General features: G+C 51.8%; 1 protein-coding gene across 5 annotated transcripts in view; it reads right to left on the bottom strand.

Moving 5' to 3' along the window:
* The window catches only part of AXIN2 (axin 2), a 31,316-nt gene extending 20,841 nt beyond the window's left edge, over positions 1 to 10,475 (bottom strand). Inside the window, exons 1-2 of one of the 5 annotated variants that reach the window (XM_066386636.1) lie at positions 10,388 to 10,475; positions 6,754 to 7,680 (exon numbers count right to left, since the gene is read on the bottom strand). In XM_066386636.1, coding sequence (XP_066242733.1) covers positions 6,754 to 7,568 — 815 coding nt within the window. In that variant the 5' untranslated portion in view covers positions 7,569 to 7,680; positions 10,388 to 10,475. Of the gene's footprint in view, positions 1 to 6,753; positions 7,681 to 8,455; positions 8,556 to 8,902; positions 9,218 to 9,407; positions 9,546 to 9,735; positions 10,123 to 10,387 lie in introns of those variants that run through there. The other 4 variants (XM_066386632.1, XM_066386635.1, XM_066386633.1 and 1 more) reach the window with 4 other exon arrangements.
* Between the last annotated feature and the right edge of the window lie 14,070 nt (positions 10,476 to 24,545).

The following is a 24,545-nucleotide window of genomic DNA, read 5'->3' as shown; positions in this document are numbered from 1 at the left end:
GTGGAGCTAGTCGGGTTAGGACAGGGGTCGGGAACCTTTTTGGCTGAGAGAGCCATAAACACCACATATTTTTAAATGTAATTCTGTGAGAGCCATACAACGACCCATGTACGTTAGGCATTATCCAATAAAAATTTGGTGTTGTCCCGCAGGACAGCTGTGATTGGCTCCAGCCACCCGCAACCATGAACATGAGCGGTTGGAAATGGATTGTAATACATGAGAATGTTTTATATTTTTAATGTTATTATTATTTTTATTAAAGATTTGTCTGTGAGCCAGATGCAGCCATCAAAAGAGCCACATCTGGCTCGTGAGCCATAGGTTCCCGACCCCTGGGTTAGGAAGAGGCAGGGAGAGGAGGAGGCCTGAGGTTTTCCCAGCAGCACATATGATCAAGAGGGTATGCACCAGGTTGGACTGGAAGGAGGTGTACAGGGAGTTGTCGCCACTATTTGATATTGGAGCTGGAACGGGGTAGGTACAAGATAGAACCGACCGGGCTGGAAAAGGAGGAAGAGCCAGTCCCTCTCTTTAGGGAGCCTGCACTCCTGTAGCTGAAGTAACAAGACAAACGAAAGATATTACATTCAGAGTCAGAACATTTCAGAGTCACAATGAATCTTAGAGATGATTTAACTCAAACCCAACATTTAGAAATATTGATAAAAATCAAGAGCTACCATTGGTTGAGCACTCAAAATGGGCAGGGTCTTTATTCTTGTCACTACTATACACAGCACACAGAAGGTGCCCAATCATAACCATCCAAGGAAGTAATGGAGCCCCTTGTGGGGCCCAGAAGCCTTCTAGGAGGCCATGGGCTGGAGACCTGGCCACACGGAACCCACGTCTAGACTCCTTGAGGAACTTGGTTGGCAGGGACCTTCATTCATTCTGCTGGGCTACATGGAACGTAAAGCTAGATCTAAGAAGTGTTATGTAGATGCAGAACTAACTAGAAAATGCAAATGAGGAGCACTGCACTTGAGCTTATCAAATGCCTTGGACCAAGTGACCTTGAACCATGGCTCACACATCCTGGCCCCGTTCTCTTATCTATAAAAGGCAAGAAGCCTCAGTACCTCTCAGGATTTTTTATGACAATTAAATTAGGATGATAAGCTCTTCCATTCCTTAGAACTGCTCCCCATGTCCTCAGTCCGGGATTCCCGTGATTGGATGCCCTTGATAGGGGAACAAAATCAAGAGGTCGCGAGCTAATGCTGGCTCAGTGCCCAGCCAGCTGGGTGACAAAGGCAGGTCACAGTCCCACAGCATGGATGTAAGATATCCACCAAAAACAAGTGCAGGTCAAACACAGCCATCTGCACAAAACTCTCACACTCTCTGAAAGGTAGCTTAAGGGTACTGTGATTTGGGGGAGTCACATTTAATATTCCAAAAAAAAACCAAAAACAAAAACGCCAACAAAACCAGAGAGCTCCTGTTGCTCTTTTTGTCTCCTGTGGTATTTATCCTGACGTCTCATCACTCAGCGCTGGTGTTTCCACGTCGAATGCTTGTCTGGGGCAACTAGACTGCATGCCCCATGAGGGCCAGGACCAAGTCTGCCTCAGTCACAAGTGTCTCCCCAATGCTGGACCTAAGTTTGTGACACGGGCAGAAGCTCAAAACTTTGTTAAACCTCCTGGAAAGACCTTGGGACAATCAAATGGGTGGCTAAAAAGTTGGCTTTTTTTTTTTTTTAGTCCAAAGGCAGAGTCCAAGATCAAAACAGCCTTAAATAGCATTCCAACACTTTCCATCCCCTCCAGTGTTGCTATCTTTGTGGTATTAACACATCAACAATGTCCCAAATATAAGGGTTGTAATTCACCCTCTACAGGGAGAAAATGACTCAATAGACATTCCTCCTCCTCCCTCCCCAAACAAAAAAGGCACCTAACTTAAATCCCATGCGCTCACAGCTCTGCCTTCTTTGAACACAGAAATCCCAAAATAAACGTGCCTCCCTTCGCCTCCAAAATAGAGGGCTACTGTGTGACCAAGCGTTGAGACCGGAATCAACTGCTCTAGCTCCATGCGTGGCAATGAAGTGCTCGCGTTTTCCTATCATCATAAGGTGATGAGGCAGAGGGAGGAGACAGAGTTGTGAGGACAGACAAATATCAATTTTAGGACCCCTAAACTTTGTCAAAAATCATCCCAAAATTTTTTTAAAAAATGGATTGGAACTGTTTTCTTGTGACTACTTAAAACAACAACAAAAACCAGAAAGAAACTCGACCATGCTACAGTAATTGTACCCAGATGCTTTGATTATTTCTTCAGGACTGTTGTGCTCCTAGCTGCTGGCAGGACTTGAAATTCCTAGGGAGAGTGGAGGCCTATGGTACACATTCTGCACAGGGCAGACCAAGTTTGCAACTTCAGTGTGCAAAGGGCTTTCAGCTGTCGGGTTGCAGAGGCTCGAGGGACCCTATTGGCTGGGGAGATAGTTGCTGTCCCCCCACCTCCAGCCTATGCCCCCAACCCCCAGGCAAAGCTCTTCACAGAGAGCACAAGAGAACTGACCTTTGAGGCCTCTTTCTGGGTCCCCTTTCGAAACAATGCAACTTAAAAAGTAGTTGCTTCTAAGGTTGTGTGTTTAGGGCGCTCTGAAAGCCCTCTGACAATTCACTCCCACAAAGTCACTGTCCACAAGGCAACGCAGTCCAGGAAGCATTTTCTAAAGCAGATCAAGGGGCGCTTGGTGAGGGCACCGGGCATCTGGGCCTCGAGAACACAGATAAACTTCTACAAGCGTATGTTAGCGAGCTGCCCCGTCACACCCTCCGTCCCGAACCGTGGCCTACTGCTTCCAGCATTGCTTTCCTATGGCATCATTTTCTTTGATAACTGAAGCCAAACTTGATTCCCATGGCTTCGCACAAAAATGGGCCTCATCAGTGATTTCTTTCAGAGAACGGGAGGCACAGGGAGCCAGCCAGGAGCCATCTGCTAGGCCGGGCTTACTTTAAGTGAGGCCAGAGCAGAGGGTCCAATGAGGGACACAGGGAACCCACCTTGGGCGGAAACACACAAGGGCCGGGGCAGAAAGGGATGCACACAGGCAGTGCTCTGTGCGCTCGCCACTGTCTTCTCCTTCCCAAAATAAACGTGGGGCTGAGCTCCTGATCCCACAGCCCCCTTCACACACACCTCACCACTCGGTGTATGTGTTTGTGTGCTGGGGTTTTCACATGTGCTTCTACCAACAGGTCACTCTTGCTCTAGGTTATTTATAGAGACCATCAAAAGCGCAGGCCTCCCACTCAACCACTCGCAAACCAGAGTCCTTCCCTCTGAGGATAATTCCTGCTCTTCCGTTCCAACTATTTATATTAAACCTGACACCAAATCAGTAAGGACACAAACAAGTCATTAAAAGTGAGGCTCCTGTGAGAGCTCAGGGTAAACACAGGGCTTGGAGGACTAGCCGGTGCTCTGGGCACCCAGCCGCCAGGACTGTGCCTCAACGGCTGACAAAGGGAGACCCTCGGCAGGACTCGTTTTCTCTGGGTCATTCATTTTCCTAACTTAATAAAAGCCCACTGTGTACACCAGGTACCTTGCATGATGAGTGAGTGTATTCGGAGGGGGAGGGAGACTTAAAGAGTTAGCTAGGATCCCTACACCCCAAGAACTAACTGGAAAGGCAGACTTAAGTTCAACAAGTAGAGAGCGCAGAGACATGGAAAGGGGGAATACTCTAACCTGGTGGTAGTCAACCTGGTCCCTACCGCCCCCTAGTGGGCGTTCCAGCTTTCATGGCGGGCGGTTGCGGAGCAACCAAAGTATAAATAAAAAGATAGATTTAACTATAGTAAGTTGTTTTATAAAGATTTATTCTGCCAAACTTAGCAAAAATCTGACATAAAGTACTTGGTAAGTAATTATTATTATATGCTTTAACTTGCTGTAACTCTGCTTTATAAATTTTATAAAGTAAAGTTACTTCCCTACTTTATAAATCACCATTACTGTGGAACCGGTGGGCGGTTAGAAAATTTTACTACTAACAGAGATACAACAGTGGGCGGTAGGTGTAAAAAGGTTGACTACCCCTGGTCTAAATTTTCACAATGAATATGGGCTAGGACCCAAAAGTCACTCTTTGAAAGGGGTATCTTAACCTGGCTGCCCTTTTCCCATACCCAATTGTTATCCTACAAATTATAATGTTTTACATCTGTTCAAAGCAACTCTCTTTGTAAAGAGCTTTAATATTTATTATTCTGATCCTAAGAGCAATGATGACATAAACAGAAAGGATGGTGCCCACTCATTCTACAGATGGCACATGGGGTTCAGAAAGGCTTGAACCCAGGCAGTAAGTGGTGGACAGGGCTGAGACCCAGGCCTCTAAATAATTTGGGACATCTCCCAATATACCACCATACACCTGACTATCTTGCATGTTAAAATGAAGTCTGGATATGGCTTAAATTCTCTTTAACAATGCCCAACTAAGATATCTGAGCTTCATGAAGTCCAGGTAAAGTACTTCATTTCAACCCCCCAGTAGGAGAAAGCACATACGAGCACAGTACGGTAACTCCAGGGGCCGATGACAAGGTGCCATTTGTACATTAACGACACTGACAGTTCACAAAAAAGAAGGAAAACACTAGAAACACAAAGAATCTTTGGCCCTGGCCTTCAGGATCAAAAAGCTTCACAAGGCCCTGGTCGGTTTGCTCAGTGGTAGAGCGTAGGTCCGGCATATAGAAGTCCTGGGTTTGATTCCTGGCCAGGGCACACAGGAAAAGTGTCCATCTGCTTCTCTACCCTCCCCCCTCTCTTTCTTCTCTTTCTCTTCCCCTCCCACAGCCAAGGCTCCACTGGAGCAAAGTTGGCCCAGGCACTGAGGATGGCTCCATGGCCTCCACCTCAGGTGCTAGAATGTCTCCAGATACAAAGGAGCAACGCCCCCCGGTGGGCATGCGGGGTGGATCCCGGCTGGGCACATGCAGGAATCTATCTCTCTGCCTCCTTGCTTCTCACTTCAGAAAAATAAAAAAATAAAAAAGCTTCACAAGCATAACCTTCCCCAAATTTAATCCTGGTAATATCCCAGCTGAGGACTCTGGAGGGGGGAGGGGCACCCCAAGGCTGGGTCTACCGCCCACCCACGAAGGGGAGGGGTCAAAGCAGGGCCCTGCCTCAGAGGGCTTTCTTACTGATGGCATCTAAAACCACACACGCTGCTATTGACAAAGGTGGCACTGGGGGCCTGATACAGAAGCCCCACTGTTAGGAGGCCCCAGAAGAAGCAGCGGCCTTACCACAGGTCTTAAGCAGTCTCACCTACCACTGCCAAACTGGGAAGCAATTAGCTGGCAGAGTTTTTACTCAAATGTTCACATCATGGAATGGCGTACTAGCAACAGGTGCCCAGTGACAGCCTAGCCACAGAGGGCAGACCTGGCATCTTCCTCCAAAACAACCTGAAACCATAAGCTTAAAGATGCTGAAACAACTCCTTCCTACACTTCCTTGCAAAAGCCAATCAGTTTTACTTAGCTGTAGACCAGATGTCTGTGAATGGCTCCCAAGGATATAAGCACGCCCCCTGGTGGTTGGAGAACAAGACCTTTCCCTCCTTGTGAAGAGTCAATTGTGTTGGCCACCCCCACTAAATCATGGCTTCTGGATTCAGACCTGGCTGCCCTGCCCCTCTTCCTGCTGCTACAGAGAAAGTGATATCCACCAAGGCAGCCAAGTCTTTAACACATGGAGAAATACAACATGGCTAGCAAGATAAGCCATTCAGATAGCAATCAACGCCCACCCCACTTCCCTCCCATGCCATAAGCAACAAACACGAATTAAGAGGCTCTTTCTCTTTGAATACTGAGGAGAGAGAGAGAAACAGAAAAACTCATGCTCACAGGAGGTCTAAAGTTGCCTCCAAAGGTCAAGAATCATTAAGACTTGGCCATTCTGTAAAGGACTGTTTGTCTTTGAAGCCTCAAAGAGAGAAACTATTCCAGGGCCCCAGTCTTCTCTGGCCAAGACCTCTGCTCCATCAGCACTGAGCAACAAAATAATCAGCTGAGGTCTGCCCCTCAGGCTGCAAACTTTTAAAACCTAGATTCACTTACCGGCAGCCTCTCCAGCTAAGGGTCCTTCATTTGGGAAAGTCACTGGGCCTTCCTGAGTAAGGAGGGTTTCTGGCTGGGTAAATACCTAATTCTACAAAGATATCTGTAAGATCCAACTGCTGGCTCTTGTCTTCACATCAATGTTCAAAAGATCCCACTCACCCCCATATCCAATGGGTACACACGTTATTTCCTGTCTCCACCACGACCCAGCTGCCTCCCTAGCCACATTAATTCCACCCTCTACTGATTAGTGGTGAATGACCCCTTCCAAAACCGGTGCTTACTGTATTTGGTGACTCAGCAGCATTAAAAGCTGTTCTCTCTGTACCCACCCCCCTTTACTAAGACTGGCCCAAGAAACTAAGTAACGTGCATTAATGAATACTGCTTACCAGCATTTGTGTTCAGCACTGGGAGACTGCAGGCATTTAGGTGTGTGTGCCTCATCCCACCCCCACCCCCCACCTGCCCCCAAAACAAAAAGCAAGATCAAAGCATTCATAGCCAGTGGTCCCGGCTCTTAACAGACCTTTGTCACCCTCTGTGGCACATCCGTCCAACCATCCACCGTATATAACTCAGAACATCTGCCAAGTCCATTTCATCCACCACCCACTCCTCCACCCCCTGCCAGTCTTACCTGTATCCACTTTCAACAATTTCTGTGGATCTCACACTTGCTGTAGCCCTCAGAGTTTTGCTGGACAGGCCAACCACAGCGGGTGAAAGTTTGCACTTGAAGTCAGCACAAGTCCACTCCTCTTCTTCATTCAAGGTGGGGAGGTAGCCACACACCAACTTTAGGCTCCCTAGTCCCCCATTACTCATGTAAGCTGTGTTTTCTCCCCCACTCCTCACATACTCGAGGTATATATCAGAAGTCAAAAACATCTGGTAGGCATTTTCCTCCATCACCGACTGGATCTCGGTCTGCGCTTGGTCAAACATGATGGAATCAATCTGTTGCTTCTTGATGCCATCTCTTATGTAGGTCTTGGTGGCAGGTTTCAGCTGCTTGGAAACAATGCTGTTGTTCTCAATGTACCTTTTGTAAATCGCTTTGGCTACTCGCAAAGTTTTGGTATCCTTCAGGTTCATTTGCCTGAATCCATTGCAGGCAAACCAGAAGTCTAAAGTATCCACGCATTTCTCCCTCTCCAGGAAAGTCCGGAAGAGATAAGCACCATCCTGATCGCCCAACAAGGAGTGCAATGACTTGGTCCACCTGGTCAGAGGGGAGTCCGGAGATGCCCGCCCCTCGGGCTCCCCCAGCCCATCTTCATTCCGCCTGGTGTTGGAGGAGACAGGCATGGGTTTTGAGGCCTGGCCCTTCCCCACTCCCGGCTGGCAGGGTGGGGTCTCCCCTTCTTCCCCTGGAACCGGGGGCCTGGGTGCATCCTCTCGGAAGCTGCTGCTGGGGTCTGGAACACGAGTCACCAACACAGCGCTACTCATGGTGAATGAGTTCTCACTGAGTTGGGGAATTTTTTTCTTCCAGTTCCTCTCAGCAATCAGCGTGGTCTCTCTTTCTCTCTCAAGTCAGCAGGGGCTCATCTGAGCCTCCTTTCTGGAAAGAAAAGGAAGGGGGGAGGCAAGGAGAGAAAAGGGTATTGATCTAATCAAAACCAGATCTACCCAACATCAAAGCAAGAAAGTAAACAGGCTTTTCAACTCCTCAAATTCAAATCAAGCAACCCAGCTATCTGCGAGGTGCTCATCTAAGGTATCAGATGCTTTTTCAAAGGCGAAATCTGAGCTCCCTGCACACTTGGGGGGGAGGGCAGGGGAGAAGGGTTAGATAGGGAAGAGGTGGGGAAGGTGAGATGGGAGCAGGGAGAGGGGGAGGTGGGGGCGAAGAAGGGGCATGCAAGGTGTGAAACATAACCTTCCAAAACCCCCTCGCCCGAGAGCACTCGAGGCAGCTGGGCCCGCACCTCCTCGCTCCGCTCCCTCCTCCTCTCCCACCCCCACTCCCAGCATCAACTCTGAACACACGCACTCTGAGCCGCAGGGCTGTGTGCAGGTGAAACCAATTTCTGTAAATTTCCCCACTAGGCTCTCCGCACAGATAACTCAAGCTCCAAACGTGCCCTTCCACGGCATATGGTTCCCATTCCCCCACCCACCCCTTCCTTCGGCGCTCCCCCTTCCCACTCCTTAAAAATTCAGATCTTCGACCGAGAAAGAAGCCCGCCCAGCAAGGGGCGGAATGGGCTCCCGTAGTCCCAGCTGGAAAACGCGCCCCCCCCCCTCGAGCTGTAAATATGCCTGCGCCCCCGCCTCCCGCCAAGTATAAGGCTCAGTCTACACCTCTGTCTTCCCCAAACCAGAAATCAACTCACTCAGACGAGACTTTGATCTTCAAACTTTGCGAGAGCGCAAAGAAGCCTCGGGACCCGCCGCCCCGTCTTCCCCCGCCCCCGAGCCTCCTCCCGGAGCGGTGAACCCTACAAAATCGAATCAGAAACCGTCTCACGCTACCACTGCCTTCGCCAAGAATCCCAAACTCTACTGACCTCGGTCAAGCCTGTCTCTTTTTTCCAAAAGAAGTCTTATCTAACCATAAACAAGACGTTTTCCCCAGCAAGGGAAGAAGGGTAGGACAGGCGGGGGGGGGGGGGGGGGGTGCGACCCCGAAAACGGGGCTGGAACTCCGGGCCGCGGTGGGTTCACGCAGCCCCCGCCCGGGGCCTCAGGCCGCCGGGCTGCGTAACTCAGCCCGCAGAGTGGCGGGGTCACCAGTAGAGCCGCGTTACCCCGGCGGAGGGGAGGTGGAGCTGCCCCGTTACCTGGAGGACGAAGGCGGCCAGAGGCCGGGTTCTCATCTCCGCCGAGCCCCCCGGCCCGCCCCCCCGGCCCGCATCCAGAGCCGTGCAGTGCGGGGCCGAAGCCCCGGGAGACGCTCGCAAGCACCCCGACCCCGGCGCGGGTCAGTCCCCGGCGCCGCCGCTCGCAGAGGCGTCCGCAGAAAAAGCAGGGAAAGCAGCAGCCTGGTCCAGAAATGGCGACGCGCGGAGTCCCTGCCTCTCCGCAAGAAGGGCCGGGCGGCCAGGGGCGCAGCGCCCAGGCGGGGAGGAGAGAGACGCGGGGGACGCGGGCGCACCGGGCTCGGGCCGCTCCAGCCCGCAGACTGAGTCTCGGCCAGCGCTCGAGGCCCCTAAGCGCGGACCAGTGGCTGGGAGGGGTGGGGGAGAGCCCGGAGGAGGAGAGGGGGCGGGGGAAGGGGCGGAGGGGAGGGCAAGTGGGGGGCGCCGCCACCCTTTCATCCCACCTTCCAAAGCCGTGCACACTCACAGTCTGAATCACATCCCAAAACCTCGACGAAGAAGCGCTTCCCCAGGGGGCGGGGGGTGGGGAGAGGCTGCACCTCTTCGCCCCACCGCGCTGCCACTTGCAGAAGTCTCTCCCCTGGGGCCCCCGCCACCCCGCTGGGGAGGAAGCTCACGCGCAGAACGCTCGGGGCAGCCAGGCCAAGCCCCCAAGAGCGCTGGGCACCGGGCCCGCGGCTCTCCTCCGCGCCCGCCCCGAGCGCGCCCCGAAATAGCCGGCCTGCCAACTTCAAAGGGCCGACCGGCACATCAAAGGGCGCGGGCCGCCCCGCCGCCCCGGCCTCGGCACTCACCATAGATCCGTGATCGCGCTCCACGGCGAGACCTCGCAGGCGCCCTGGGCAGGGCCCCGGCCCCGGCCCCCGGATCGGCTCGCGGCAGCCCCGGCCCCCCCCGGGCCAGTCCCGGCGTCGGGGAACATGGGGACTCGCGCGGCAGGGGAGGGGGTTGCGGGGAAACAATCCGGGATTAAAGCGAGATCCACCCGCGAGGGAGGGGAAGCAGCGCTCCCCGCCGCCCCTTTTATGCAAAAGATCCGAGTGGGCCTCCGCCCCCGCCGCGGCCGCCCCCGGCCGCTCCGGCCCCAGCCCGGCCCGGCTTTCAACACAGGTCCTGTTTCCAGCAGTCACTCCGCGCACCAAATGTCCTCCGGCCGCTTCCAACAAAAACTGCGCCGTGGATTTAACTGTGCACTTCAAAGGCGCGAGCCGAGTGCACGGTCCTGAAAGGGAGGTACGCGCGGCCGCGCCCCCAGCCGTCCCCCGTGCCTTCAGCGCCCCTCAGGAGGGCCGCCGGCTCGCACCGCCCCTCCAGGCCCGGTCTCACTCGTGCCGGACCCCCTCCCGTCTCCGGGGCCTGCAACGCGGCTTGCCTCAACCTATCTCGCCGTCCCAGGGGGGGGCTTTCTTTGAAGCAGCTCTGCTGGGGCTGCGATTCCATCCCTACCTTTTACAACAGGGCATTCGGCCAGGGTGACGGGCTCCTTGGATGCCGGGCAGCCACGAAATCCATTGCTATGAGGGGTTATTTTTATTTCCGAGCTTTCGGGTTGTTACTGAGTTGCCAGGACCTTATCAAAGCGCAGCGGGCTCCAGCCGACTCCCCCGGGCCCGGCTTGGGGAGCCAGTGATCCCGCCGCGCCAATCACAGCCGCTCTCGGCCGGCCCGCGCCGCCCGCCTTAAAGGGACAGGGCTCGGCACCCGCCGGGGCTGAGCCGGGCCCGCCCCTGCTGCACACTTCGCTCCCGCAGTAACCAGTCTCCGTCCCTCCTCCGCCCCCTGCCTGGCCCCCTCTGCCCCAGGGGCGCTCTCAGCCTGAGTTCTGGTTCTGTCTTTTAAGTTTTTGGCTTCTTTGCTCTAGCTTTCTCCCCCCTTGCCTGCCCTCGTCCTTCCCAGCTCTGGAAAGCAACAGTTTATTGTACCATTCTGGCCGACACCAGAACTGCAAGCGAGCAGATTTTTTTTCCTATCATCAAACACTTTCTGTACCTCTATTCAAGTTTTCCTGGGAACGTGAGGTTGGAGGATCTTGTGAAGGAATTTCTAGTCTTGAGACCAACTGGCCAGGCGTCACAGGGCGAACACAGGCCTGGGCTTAGAAGGCGTGTGCATGCTTGTGCATGCTTATGCCGCTGTATCTGAGTGTGAGTTCGGACCATGGTGCGGTGTGTGTATTTGTGGATGATTGGGGGTGTGAATCTGCCAGCACAGGCCTGAGTGCTGAAGATGGGATCTGACACTTTGTTAGGAAGATGCTTCAATTCCCTGAAGATTTAACCCTTGCTTCCCAACCTGGCCATTAGGATACTCCTTGCGCACACATCGACCAAACTTCTGTTAACCGCATACCCAAAAGTCTCTTGCAAGCATCCCCCATCCTCCCATATGTAACCTATTAAACAGACATGGAATGTCTTTTTCCTTCCACCCATAGTTTTAATGTATTGAAAACTCCTCACCCCACTGTCACCTTTGAATTCCTGCCCACATTCCCCCAATGTTTATGAGGCAAATCTTCTCACTTAATGTAACGAGAAAATATTTCACAAACCTAGAACATTATTCATTTACTCTCTATTTTTGCAGAATGACCCCTCATATGACAAACTAATAATTAACTTTCCTCCTCTTAGAAAACAAGGGTGCAAACCAAATTTGTTCGAGAAATGAAAGGAAGGGCCCAACACCATTAGAGCTGTACAAGGCTTTGGCTTTCCAACTCTACTCCCTCTTTCTTTATTCTTGTTGAACTTAAAGCATGACAAACCCCTTTCAATACAGAGGGGCTCTGACCTGTCATTAGGCCTTCAGCACTTTGAAACATCCAAGACAGGTAGGACGAGAGAAGATATACCACCAGCTCCTTTGGAAAAGGGCAAGCAGCAAGGACTGTGCTCCATGCCCACCCCCAGCCCATGGGGCTATGACAAGGGACCAGAGTCCTTGTTCAGCTCCTGGGTGCCAAGGCAGGTGGCGGCGGTGGCAGCTGAGTCTCCCTCTCCCACATCTGCCTCTGTAAGTCCATAGTCTGCTTTCTGGGCTCACTTCCCCAGGCAGCCAGGGTGGCATAAAACCAGCAGCCCAGACTATGAAATACAACCACCTCGGGGCAAACCTGGAAGACCAGCGAGAGTGTGGCCTGATGACTCATCTTTGCCTTGGGACACTGCTGGGTGTGAGGAAACAGGAAGCTGGTCCCCTTCGAGTTGGCTTGATCTAATAGCCTGGCCTTCTGGAATGCTGGTATGTGGGACCCATGGCCAAGGGCACGCCCACCCCCCTTCAGCAACCCCAGGAGAGCCAGAAGCAAAGCTGTCCCTATGGTTTCAGGGAGTCTTCAGGCCACAGAGGGTGTCATTACAGGAACAAAAGTGTCTACAGATGGGGAGGGGGATGAATGGCCATAGAAGCGTCTGTAACCTAAACAACAGCAGTGTCTGTGCATACACATACACGTTGGGGGAGGGGAGATCAAAGAAGCAAAACATCCCAAATCAAAATAAACAATGATCAGAAAGAGGAGACTGTAAAAAAGGAAGTGGAAACTTGGTCTTCATGGGTGGTTTTCCTCCCTTCCCAGCTGTCCCCACTGACCCTTCACTGCCCCCCCCCCCCCAGCCAGCCCCAATCATCACAGACCCTGCTCCCTCATTACCCCAGGGCTGCGGCAGGGACTGGAGATGGGGATTCAGGAGCAAGGTCTAGTTTGGATTAGATCTTCTCACTAATGACCCCCCTGAGAGCCGGTTTCCAGAACAGGTGCTTGGTAACCTTGGGCCATCTCCACCGCCCCCCCCCACCCCGGGCCAATTTTATATCAGGTGGTGCATTGCCTATCCAGCAGAAGGCTGGGACAAGTGCTGAGAAGCCAGGAGTCCTCTGGAGCCTCCAGGTCTTTGACTACTTGTTGATAATATTTCTGGACGAGAATCCAAAGTCTTCTGCGTGTACCCAGCTCTTTCTCAAGCTAGCAGTTTCCCATTTTCCCCTTCTCCCTGGCAGCAGGGATATCATGTGACTTGTTGTAATCCTGCATGGTTGCCTGGAAACTGGAAAGCAAGGTGATGGATTTCTGCACATGCTCACTCTCCCCTCCTTTAAAGAAAAGCCCTACAGAGGATAAACAGCCCCACTTTGCCTAAGTGCAGACAAGTCTCGTAAAGCAAAGGGTAATTCTTTTCTGGAATTATATACAGGACTGAACTCCTAGAATCCCCCAAAAACAAGGGCTCAGCGCTCCCTGAGAAACATCTGGCCAGATCTCCAACCTTCAGTCAGCCCCCAAATACCTCTTTGAAGGGGACGTTACACCAGCTGCAACTTCAGAGGATCTCGGACCCAGGACATTGGTCACTAAGACTCAGTGACTTTATATTTTATTTCTTTGGAAAACGGCACCCTTAGACAGTGCACCTTTGTTTAGAGAGGGTGGTGGAGAGAGATACGGCAGTCTTTCCTGAGGTGGCAGGTTACCTAACCACTTTGAGTCCCATGTGTTCACTTCCAGAGTGGAAGAAACACGTCTCTGAAGGATGCGGTGAGGATTAGTGATAAGGTAGATGCCCAGCCCGACGAGCCATACATAGTAGGTGCTTAAGACATGGTGGTTCCTTCTGCCAACTCACTCTGTCCCCTTAGTAGTCTACTACTTGTTCTGGGAAGGAAGTCCCCAACTCCAAAGCAAAGATGCCCTTCAAATAGGAGCCACACTCCGGAGGGTGGGGGCTTGGAAGCTGACCAAGAAGGTCCTGCAGAGGTGAGCCCCAACCCCACTATCCTCCCTGCAGAGAAATCAGAAGCTGGGAGGCAAAGGGGGCTGTACCATCTCTCAAACCCCATCCTATCCTGTACTCAAAAAGAAATACCAGCATTTTCTAGCCAGATGCCCTTAAAGTGTTAGCTAATCTAACCCAGCATTTAAAATGGGGAAGTTAAGCAAAGAGGAGGTGAAGAGATTTCCCCAAGATCATTTTTCAGCTAGCTAGACCCTCCTCAGGGTCCTGACCCCTGGTTCATTCTCTTCTCCTCAACACTGTGGTGAGGGGACCCTGAGCATCTTGTGTCCTTGACTTCTATGGCAGAGCTGATTTGGGATGCTTTCCTAAAAGAATCACCGCAGGGCTTCAGCCTGAACTTCATTCAGCCCCTACATTTGTATGGTCTTAAGCCCCTGGAACTGGGCTGTCCTCAGCCACATCCTGGGCAGTTCCGCCGAGTCCTTTATGGTGGCAGATGTTTCCACAGGCATCTCAGTGGGGTTGGTCCACGTAAAGGAGAACGAACTTTACACAGCGCCAAGGAGGAGGGAGAGAAGAGGAAAAATCAAACTCAACTTCCTGTCTCCTCCTTCCTCTCTCCTTTGCAGACAGGGGACTCGGAACATCGAGGTGGAGATTTTGAAGTCACGAGTAGAAAAGGGGGGTTCCCTAAGCAGCCCTATCTATAGAAGTTGGGGGGGGTGTTCTGTGGTATGTTAAATTTAAAACACAGTTAAGTCAAACAATAATTTGAAATGTCCTAATCTAATTTAGTACTTACAAGTGCTTATTGTATTTATTATAAATGGAGCAAAAAATGGCCAGGTTTTTCGGCATCTTGCCATTCAGGGCCTTGGAGTTTGGCTGTTAGGAGTTGGCCTCAACTTGTAGCCAGAGGCGACCCTCAATATTAAAGCATATTCTGAAAGAGCTTCTGACTTTTGAAGTTAGTAGTTATCTTCTCCCATAGTGTCAGGCAGACACACACACACACACACACACACACACACACGTTTCCAGAAAGGGAAGTGACAGGTAGGAAAAAGAAACCCTGAAGTCAGCACTCTAACTGGCAACACGTGAAATGTTGCTAATAAATACGCCTGTGTTCCTAAGCTCTCTCCATGGACATTTTTCTCTGCTCCTGACATTTCGTCTTGCTCATTTTAAACAACTTTTGGAAAGTGAAGGTTTGCCAAGCTTGAAATCAGTTCCTTTATTCTCTCGTGTCAGTGGTTCTCGATTTGCTTTGAGCATTTCTGCTGACAGATTGCTTTCCCGGGCTCATGGGGATTTGCCCGGTGGGCCAGGGTGCTGGGCAGAATCCTAGGGTGTGCCCTAGCACACCTGGAGAGCTCTGGGCTTTGCATTTGTTAGAGAACCTCCCCTGCTTCGGGTGGGTAGGTTTTCGGTGTGCGGCTTTATTATGTCAACTACCATGCTGTAGCAACGTCCTCCTGTCTTGCCTGCTGGCTTCAGAGCCCTTGGGTGGTATGGATGGCTAGCAACTTCTTTCAAGGCATCTACACTTGCTGTCTACACTTCCTTCCTTCCCATTGTCTCCTTAACCCAAGGTAGTCTCTCTTTTTCAAAAACCATTTTCAGGCAGGTAAAAGACATCCTAACTGTTAAGTCGCGTGGGCCCCTTTGACCTGTGTGTAGCTGGGCTTATTTGCATTGCAACTCTCTCCTTTTCGAGTTCCAAATCTGAAAGGATTTCCTGACAGTGACCACCTCCCTTTCCTGCTGCTCTTCCAAGCACCTCTTCCTCAACCCCATCCCACACAAGGTGCTCTTTTTCTGAGTTCCTTCCCCCTTAAATGTTTTAGGATTGAAGCAGTGATTTGGAAGACAACGTAGCAGAAAAATACTCAATTGGAGCAGAGAAAAGAAAAAAAGAATGAAAAAGAATGCAGAGAATTTAAGAGGCAGTGTTTTTCAACTGCCAGTCCACAGACCGGTGCCAGTCTGCCATAGACTCTATAATTGTCCCATAACATCAGGGTGGTTAGCTCTTTCATGGACTGGCGTGAAATTTCTAGCGGACCATACCAGTCTGCAGACTGGCAGTTGAAAAACACTGGTTTAAGGGACCTTTGGGACAACATGAAGCATAACAACATCCACATCATAGGGGTACCGGAAGGAGAAGAGAGAGAGCAAGAAATAGAGAACTTTTTGAAGAAATAATGATTGAAAACTTCCCTAACCTGGGGAAGGAAAAAGACACACAAGCCCAGGAAGTACAGAGAGTCTTTAAAAAGAAACCCCTACGACAGGGGTCCCCAAACTTTTTACACAGGGGGCCAGTTCACTGTCCCTCAGACCGTTGGAGGGCCAGACTATAAAAAAAACTATGAACAAATCCCTATGCACACTGCACATATCTTATTTTAAAGTAAAAAAACAAAATGAGAACAAATACAATATTTAAAATAAAGAACAAGTAAATTTAAACCAACAAACTGACCAGTATTTCAATGGGAACTATGCTCCTCTCACTGACCACCAATGAAAGAGGTGCCCCTTCCGAAGTGCGGTGGGGGCCGGATAAATGGCCTCAGGGGGCCGGCATGCGGCCCGCGGGCCGTAGTTTGGGGACCCCTGCCCTACGATGTATCCTCCAGTTTCCAACCACAGTGCCGAGCTCTACTCTCCTGAGGTTTGCCCTCTTCCCCTCCCCATCATCTTCATCCTTGCAAGGCCTGGCCACACTCTTAAAATGGAACCTATCTGTCCCTCATAGAAACGGACTGTTCTCAGTAAGAGAATGACCTCACCATCCCCAGCTACCTCAGTTCTAAACTTGGGCCATGTCTAGATTCCTTCACTCCATTCTATCACTCAGCACTGTTGATTCTTCCACCTAAAAAACTTCTAAAATCACCACCATCCTCCACATTCATGCCCACTCCCCAGGTCTCTGGTTCTTGCCAGGAACAGCAAAACGTTCTAACTCTTCTCCCTGCCTGCAGTTAATAGCCACTTGCCCCTGAGATGCCTTACATGTGGCAATGGCAGAAAGTGTTCTGCATTCTAAAACTGACCACCTCATTCTCGGCTTCAAGTCCTCTCCTGGCCACACACAGCCTTCAGGATAAGATCCAAAGTCCTCAGCATGGTGCTCGAGGTGGTTGGTCCAGGCCAATCTCCAGCCTTATCCCCAGGCCCCTGCCAAGTGCATCCCACATGATGGTCCCCACCTTCCATTCTCTGTGCCTTTGTACTTTGCACCCCTACCCAGCCTCATCCACCTGGATGGGGAGAGGGACCTCTCCTCCATATTCCTTCGGCACCTGTGCTAATAAAAGCATCGCTGGAATTAAAATGTGGTGGCCAAGGGGAAGGGGGCTAACCCTCTGAAATGATGATGATCCTTGTGACGCTGTCCTCAGAATTCTGTCCACAAACTTTCTGAATGAGGTGGCCCAGAAGAAAACTTTGGAGAAGTCTCTTTTTTGTCCTTTGATGACCATTTTAAGGATGGGGTATCGTGAGAGTATGTACCCCAAACAAACAAGGAGAAATTGTACATCAGACATGGCTGAACACACTTCATGGTTGTCTTAGCAAAAACATGAGTGTCTTAAACATAAATTAAGATGTGTAGTTTGAGCCTCACCTCCTGTTACTAATGTTCTCTTGATACTTCTCCCAGTAAATTTTGAACATGGAAAAAGATACACTAATTGTGGAAACTGTGAAATCTGATCATCTCAATAAATCACCCTAACACTTATGGAATGTTGGAAAAAATATTAAGTGGAGTAAAGAAGTCTTGAGCAAGCCTAACTCTTTGGACAAGGAAGACTGGAGCAAGATGCCACCAACTTCAACAGGTGATGTGGAGAGGAGGCCGATCTTTCAGCTGATAATATCATATGGCAGAATGGAAATTTTTTTTTCCAAAAAGATCAGTGTGTTCAATGCATTAAATCTGTCTACCTTGCTAAAACTTTTCATGTGAATCTATTAATCTACAAATCAGAAAATGATAAAGACCTGGTAGCCTGACTTTGTGGGTCAGAAAATACAGTCACAAAAAGTAAGGGGCTTCCTCCCCTCGCCTTTCCCTATTCCAAGGTCAGAGAAGCCCCGGAGAACAGTGGGCGAGGTGAGGGCTGGTGGGGGTGAGAAGCTGCCAGCTGCGTGGAGTGGAGCCTGGGGTGGGTGGTGGCGGTGGGGGGAGTCAGAGTCTTCCTGGTGGATGCTCCGGAGGGCACCTTAGAGAAGCCCTAGCTGCAGGGTAGCTTCCTGGGCCAGGAGCCGCTCTACCACCCAGGAAGGGGGCGTGGGGGTGGGATGGTCTCAAGGTCTTTCCGCCATTTCGGCTTTCTCAGGCGGCCACTCACTTCATGTTGGTCCGGCAGCTGCCGCACCCGAACGAACTTGGCTCTTCCTTTATGGACGTGACACACTCGATCCCCAGCCTGGGCTCTGACCTTCCCACCCCCACAAAGGCGCCTTCCTTCCCCTCTGCAGCCCTCCCTGGGGGGGGGGGCGCTCTGCTCTGAATTTCCCTGTGAAAAGGAAATCAGCCTTAGACTCCACAAGACAATGAAGGGTCCTGCCTGTCCTCAGGGTGGCAGCTCTGTCCAAGAAGAGCTCTGTCCCCTGGAACCCGGATGGGAAGAGGACGGAGCATACTCAGAGCTGCGGGCACTGGGCCCCCAAGTGGAACAGCCTGGGGAAGGGCGCAGGAAGACACCAGCAGCCCAGTGGCTCATTGCAGGTATTTTGTGTAAGGCACTGGCAGGAGAGGTCAGAGAGACAAGGAGGCGGGCACAGGAGGGGATGGGGGTGCCGGGCTGTGCGCAGTTGGGAACAAGACCTGCGCAGGCCCCAGGCAGGAGGAAGCAGTGCCTTTTCCAGAAACCCATAGAAAATGAGGGGGGCCCTGGCCGGTTGGCTCAGCGGTAGAGCGTCGGCCTAGCGTGCGGAGGACCCGGGTTTGATTCCCGGCCAGGGCACACAGGAGAAGCGCCCATTTGCTTCTCCACCCCTCTGCCGCACTTTCCTCTCTGTCTCTCTCTTCCCCTCCCGCAGCCAAGGCTCCATTGGAGCAAGGATGGCCCGGGCGCTGGGGATGGCTCTGTGGCCTCTGCCTCAGGCGCTAGAGTGGCTCTGGTCGCAACATGGCGACGCCCAGGATGGGCAGAGCATCGCCCCCTGGTGGGCAGAGCGTCGCCCCATGGTGGGCGTGCCGGGTGGATCCCGGTCGGGCGCATGCGGGAGTCTGTCTGACTGTCTCTCCCTGTTTCCAGCTTCAGAAAAATGAAAGAAAAAAAAAAAAAAAAAAGAAAGAAAATGAGGGGAGGGGCCCTGGCCGGTTGGCTCAGCGGTAGAGCGTCGGCCTGGCGTGCGGGGGACCCGGGTTCGATTCCTGGCCAGGGCACATAGAAGCGCCCATTTGCTTCTCCACCCCTCCCCCTCTCCTTCCTCTCTGTCTCTCTCTTCCCCTCCCGCAGCCAAGGCTCCATTGGAGCAAAGATGGCCCGGGCGCTGGGGATGGCTCCTTGGCCTCTGCCCCAGGCGCTAGAGTGGCTCTGGTCGCTGCAGAGCGACGCCGGAGGGGCAGAGCATCGCCCCCTGGTGGGCAGAGCATCGCCCCTGGGGGGCGTGCCGGGTGGATCCCGGTCGGGCGCATGCGGGAGTCTGTCTGACTGTCTCTCCCCGTTTCCAGCTTCAGAAAAATACAAAAAAAACAAAACAAAACAAAAAAAAAAAAAAAAAGAAAATGAGGGGAGGGACAAGGTGGGGCAGACTCGGCCTTCAGCTTGGCAGAGCATCCTGGGCTGCGGGAAGAAGGGGTTTTCTTTATCCTAAAGTATAATTATGAGCCAGGGGAGCGTGGCACACTGGATAAACCTGGGAGAGTGTCACTTCCCCATGCCTCAGTTTCCCCAAGCATAAAACAGGAGGAACAGAAGTACCGGGTTGAGAGGATTAAATGAGGTCCTAGAGTGAAGTCATTAGAACTCTACGTGGTCACTGCTGAGCACTCAGTAAAGATTTAGCTGTCTTGGGGGAAAAACTAAGAAAACCTGGGCTGGGGCCTAGTTCTTCCCCACTAAGGAGGTCCTACACATCTCTTGGACTGTTCAAGACCCTCTGCCCTTAACTATAAAGTGGGAATAAAATAACGCCATCTTTAGGGCAGAGTATGAGTGGACGTGTTTTAGCCAGTGCATTAGTTTCTGAGAGGTGTTAGTGCTTGGCTTTCTGCAAAGGCTTCCCGAGGCCAGTGGAGGTCTTGGCATACATTTCATCATCAGCTAGGGGCAGGGGCTGTAGCCAGAGCTGACTCCATTGTGCGTCTCCCTCAGGACGCACCCCTAAACCTTGTTAAGGTGACAGTGAGAGCTTCTAGGTACAGCTCTCCCTCAGTATCTGCGGGGAGAGAGGGGATTGGTTCAGGACCCCTCGTGAATATCAAAGTCCACGGATGCCCAAGTCCCTTACAAAATGGTCTAGTATTTGCTTATACAGTAACCTGTGGGCATGCACATGCTCCTGTGTACTTTAAGTTATATCTGCATTGGTTGTAATGCTCCCCCTTAACTACAATGAACACTTTCTGTGGTTTCAGTTATCTGAGGTCAACTGTGGTATGAAAATATTAAATGGAAAATTTCAGAAATAAACACTTCCTAAGTTTTAAACTGTGCACCACTGTGAGTAGCGTGAAGAAACCTCAAGCCGTCCAGCTCTGTCCTACCCAGGGTGTGAATCATCCCTCTGTCCAGTGTCTCCACGCTGTATGTGCCCCTGGCCCACTCGTCACTTAATAACTCTTTCTGTGATCAAATCTCAGATTGAGTGTCACAGTGACACAGAGCTTGTGTTCAGGTCACCCTTGTTTTACTTAGTCGTGGCCCTCAGAGCATAGGAGTAGTGGTGCCGGTGATCGTGATGTGCTGAGGGAAAGCCAGAAAGTGCTCCCTCGAAGTGAGGAGATGAAAGTGCTCGATTTAATAAGGAAAGAAAAAAATTTGTATGCTGAGGTTGCTAATACCTATGGTAAGAACGAGTCTACTATCCTTGAACATGTGAAGAAATCTGTGCGACTTTAGTTGTCACACCTCAAACTGCCAAAGTTAGGACCACAGTGCGTGATAAGCACTCAGTTAAGATGGAAAAGGAGTTGAAGTTTATCATAGGAATGTGTGCAGAGGAAAAGCACGGTCTACACAGAGTTCAGTCCTACACCAGTTTCAGGCACCCATGGGGCTCTTGGAATGTACCCCACGGGTGGGGGGCACTACCAAACTTCTAATACCTAACACAATGTAAACACTGAGTCATACCTGTTATACCCTACTGTTTAGGGACTAAAAAAGAAGACCATGTAGGCCTAACAACTAAGGATGCATAAGAACTGTGTAACCTTTTTCCCGAATATTTCCATTCTCCCTCGGTTGACTCCCTGGGTGAAGAACCCGTAGGTACGGAGGGCGAGCTGTACTTGCAAATGGTCAACCAGTCACTTTAGGAGCTGAACCCTGTATACCCTCAGCACCCCCGCAGCTGTGCCGGTGCCTGTTGCCCCCGCCTCCCACCCTCCGGGGCTTTCCCTGGGCTACGACAGAAACAGCATTGCCACGTTCTGTCACTCTGCTGTTGCTTGTCCCAAGAACCCGAAGACGGAGCCCACGGGGTGAGGTCAGGGGAGCCAGGGCGCCCATTCCTGGCCCCTTTTATCCTCACCCTCCTGGCACTGCTGTTTCTCAGAGCCTTCCACAGACTTCTTGTAATTAATTGACAACAGATAGACGCAGAGCGTGCTGGCTCTCTTTCTGTTTCAACACATTTTTAACGACTGAGGTGTGACTACTAAGTGCATGGGGCCGCCCTCCAGCTCACTCGTTCCTCTTTTTGTAAATCCTGCAAAGCGCTGTGTTTCATCGCCTCTTTGCTGTGTGGATTCCATTCCTTATTCATAGTCTGAGTCGGAAAAAGGCTTGTTCAAAGGGAATCCTCAGGGTGAGTGGTATGATGGCCACGGGCGTGTCAAGCCGTCCTGCCAGGGTGCACTTCCTGTTGCTGGCCAGGGGGTTCCTGAAGAAGCCCCCAGGAGTGAGACACGGTGGTCTCACCCTCCAACAGGCCTCTGTGTGTCTTTGCGGTGCAGCTGGATGTCGTATCTTGGTGTCAGGCTTGCTTACTGAAGGAATTTTCAAGCTCTCCTTTCTCCCACATGCGAGTCCTGGGTACCTAACAGGCCCAGGACGCTGTGTGGATCAAGACAATATATGCCAAGTACCCACAACAGACTCTGGCTGGGAGGAAGCAGAGTGACCGCTGTTGCTGTTAGTATCATTTCCCTACTCGGGGTGCATCAGCTCCAGGACATTGACCCAGAGACCCGGGCAGGGTGATCACACTCAGTCCTATAAGTGTGGCTTCTGGACCAAATTGGGAATTACTTTAGACTGACCCTGCCCCGGGCCACCGAGAGTCCAAGGCCTGTCCCGGAGCGGGAAGGCAGGTCTTGCGGGCCTCACCCACCAGTGATGGCTCCTTTGGTGGAGCCATCTGCTCTCACACAGAGCGGCACCCTCTGAGCTCCGGGCCACGCCAGGGGCAGTAAAACCAGCAGAGCTGCCATAAACCAGGGACAGAGTCGTTAGCCGTTTCCTTTCTGATAAGGGCTTCAAGGCTTCCGAGGAGGCCCTGTGACTCCCAGTCTGGGTCCCCTGCCCAAGATATTTGAAACCTTGGTTCAGAGTCCACAGAGACAGGGAGGATGCGAGGCACAGGCGCCCTCTGAGGGCACTGGAGAACATAGGAGGCTGGTTGGCTGAGGGCAAGAGGCGGGCTGCGGGTCTCAGGGTACATACAGCAAGCGTCAAAGATGGCAGAGAGGGACAGGCACTTCTGGTGGTCACCTCACTTACTCCCCTGCCCTCCCACCATCTGAGAATAACTATCACCAGCCCACTTTATCGGAAATGCAGGCCTGAGGGCAGGACCTGCTGTAATTTGCAGGGCACAGTGGAAAATGCCCACGTGGCCTCCTTGCTCAACAATGATGAGGAATTTCATGATGGTGACAGCATAGCATTAAACCAGCCGGGCCCGCTGAGCACAGGCCCAGGCTCACGGGGAGTGGGAAGCAGCAGGCTCAGGGTTGGCCTCTAGTTCCCTGCCAGCCCTTCCACAACACTGACGGTGCTGCCACCAGCCACGGGCAAAGGGTTAGAGAGGGTAAGTAAACAGTTGGAGGTCACCCGGTTCCCTGAGAGATGATTTCACCCGATAAAGCCAGGAATTCAAGGTGGGCCGTCAGTGCCTTGGAAGATGTCCACCTCCATCTGCTTAGACGCCTTCCTGGCAGCAGAAGCGTCCAGGCTGGAAGGAGCTGCCAGGTCCACATCCCTCCAAAATTGATGTGTGGGGATGGATGTACCCTTTAGCAGATGGGCAAATGGACCAAATCGTATCTTGGTGTCAGGCTTGGTTACGACTGACAGATAACTAACATTACCCTGGTGTAATGTTAGTTTCCTAACTAGCTGAAGGTATCTAGTCTAAGCTGCTAGTTTTAAGGATGGTGCCCATCAAACTGAAGGGGCATTTTGTTAATTTTCCAGTTGGCTAATGTGTTCTTGTCAACTGAATGCAAAATTGGGGAGGGTTCGTGGTGAGCACCCAGGTCTGCATCCCAGTCCCGGTCCTGGCTGCAACTGGCTCTGGAACCCAGGCCACTCGGCTGCCTGGGCCCTCGCCCGCAGAGCAGGGCTTGGATACCAGCATCGCTGACTCTCTCCCTCCAGGCTCCCTCCTCACTGCGCGTCTGGTCCACGGGGGCGGCAAGACTCATGAGATAAGAGGAGTGAAGACTTCAGGAGGCAGGTGCCTGTCGCCCACCCTGTCCTCCTCCCTCTACACAGCCTGGGTTACGGCGCGTACTCTCCGGCCTCCCTGGACTGGGGAGGGGTGCTGGTCTGTGGCTTTTGGTCTCATCCACAGGTCCAGCATTCAAGTACAACAGCACGGATACAGGCAGTTGCTGAGAGGTTGGGGCTTACTTCTACCCTCTGTCCCTGTGGTTTCTTCCAAAGAACCATTATTCTCAGGCTTTAGAAGAAAAAGCCAGGCTTCCCAAACATGCCCAGAATGAACAATGAGTCGAGCATGTCATCTTGTGCATTCCTGGTCTTAGTCCGAGCATTCCAGGTTACGTATGATTGTAGGAATTTGGAAATAACATTCATGTCTGTAGAGGACTGATTAAATAAATTCTAGACACACCACAGGCAGTGCATAGGAACATTATACAGTCATTTAAAATGTAATGGAGTCATTAAAAAATGTAATATATTCATAACGATATTATTGAAAATGCTTATAAAGTTAACTCCAAGAAGCAAGAAGCAAAACTTGTATAAAAGGTTTGATTAGCAGATGGTGCCTGTCATACTTTTTACACTTGTGTTAGGGTGTTCGGGCTGCTGGTGGCCTTCCCGAGGGCAGCCTGGTTGACGGCCTTTTGTACCATGTTTCCCTACCTCCTCAGAGCACAGGGAATAACACTCGGTTTGGCCAGGTCACTCCTGGCAAGTCCATCGTAAGCCAGCGGAGCCATATGACCTGAGGAGTCAAGTCTGTAAAGATGAGCTAGGTTGTTTAGCTTTCCTCTTGAGCTCAGAAATTTGATCTGAGAAATGAAATAAAACGACCCAAAAGAACCAAAAGAAACCTTGCTCTGTGGGAGCCCAAGCTGTGCAGAAGCCAGAACGAGACTGGGGAGTGGCCGCCGCGGACCGGGGGTTCCCGCGGACCGGGGGTTCCCGCGGACCGGGGTTTGCTGTAGTTGTGCGGGAGCTGGGGCCAGAGGGAGGGGC

The sequence above is a fragment of the Saccopteryx leptura genome, chromosome 5, assembly GCF_036850995.1.
Source record: "Saccopteryx leptura isolate mSacLep1 chromosome 5, mSacLep1_pri_phased_curated, whole genome shotgun sequence".
NCBI lineage: Eukaryota > Metazoa > Chordata > Mammalia > Chiroptera > Emballonuridae > Saccopteryx > Saccopteryx leptura.
Note: the sequence above shows the minus strand (reverse complement) of the source record. Positions and strands in the feature narration are given on the sequence as shown.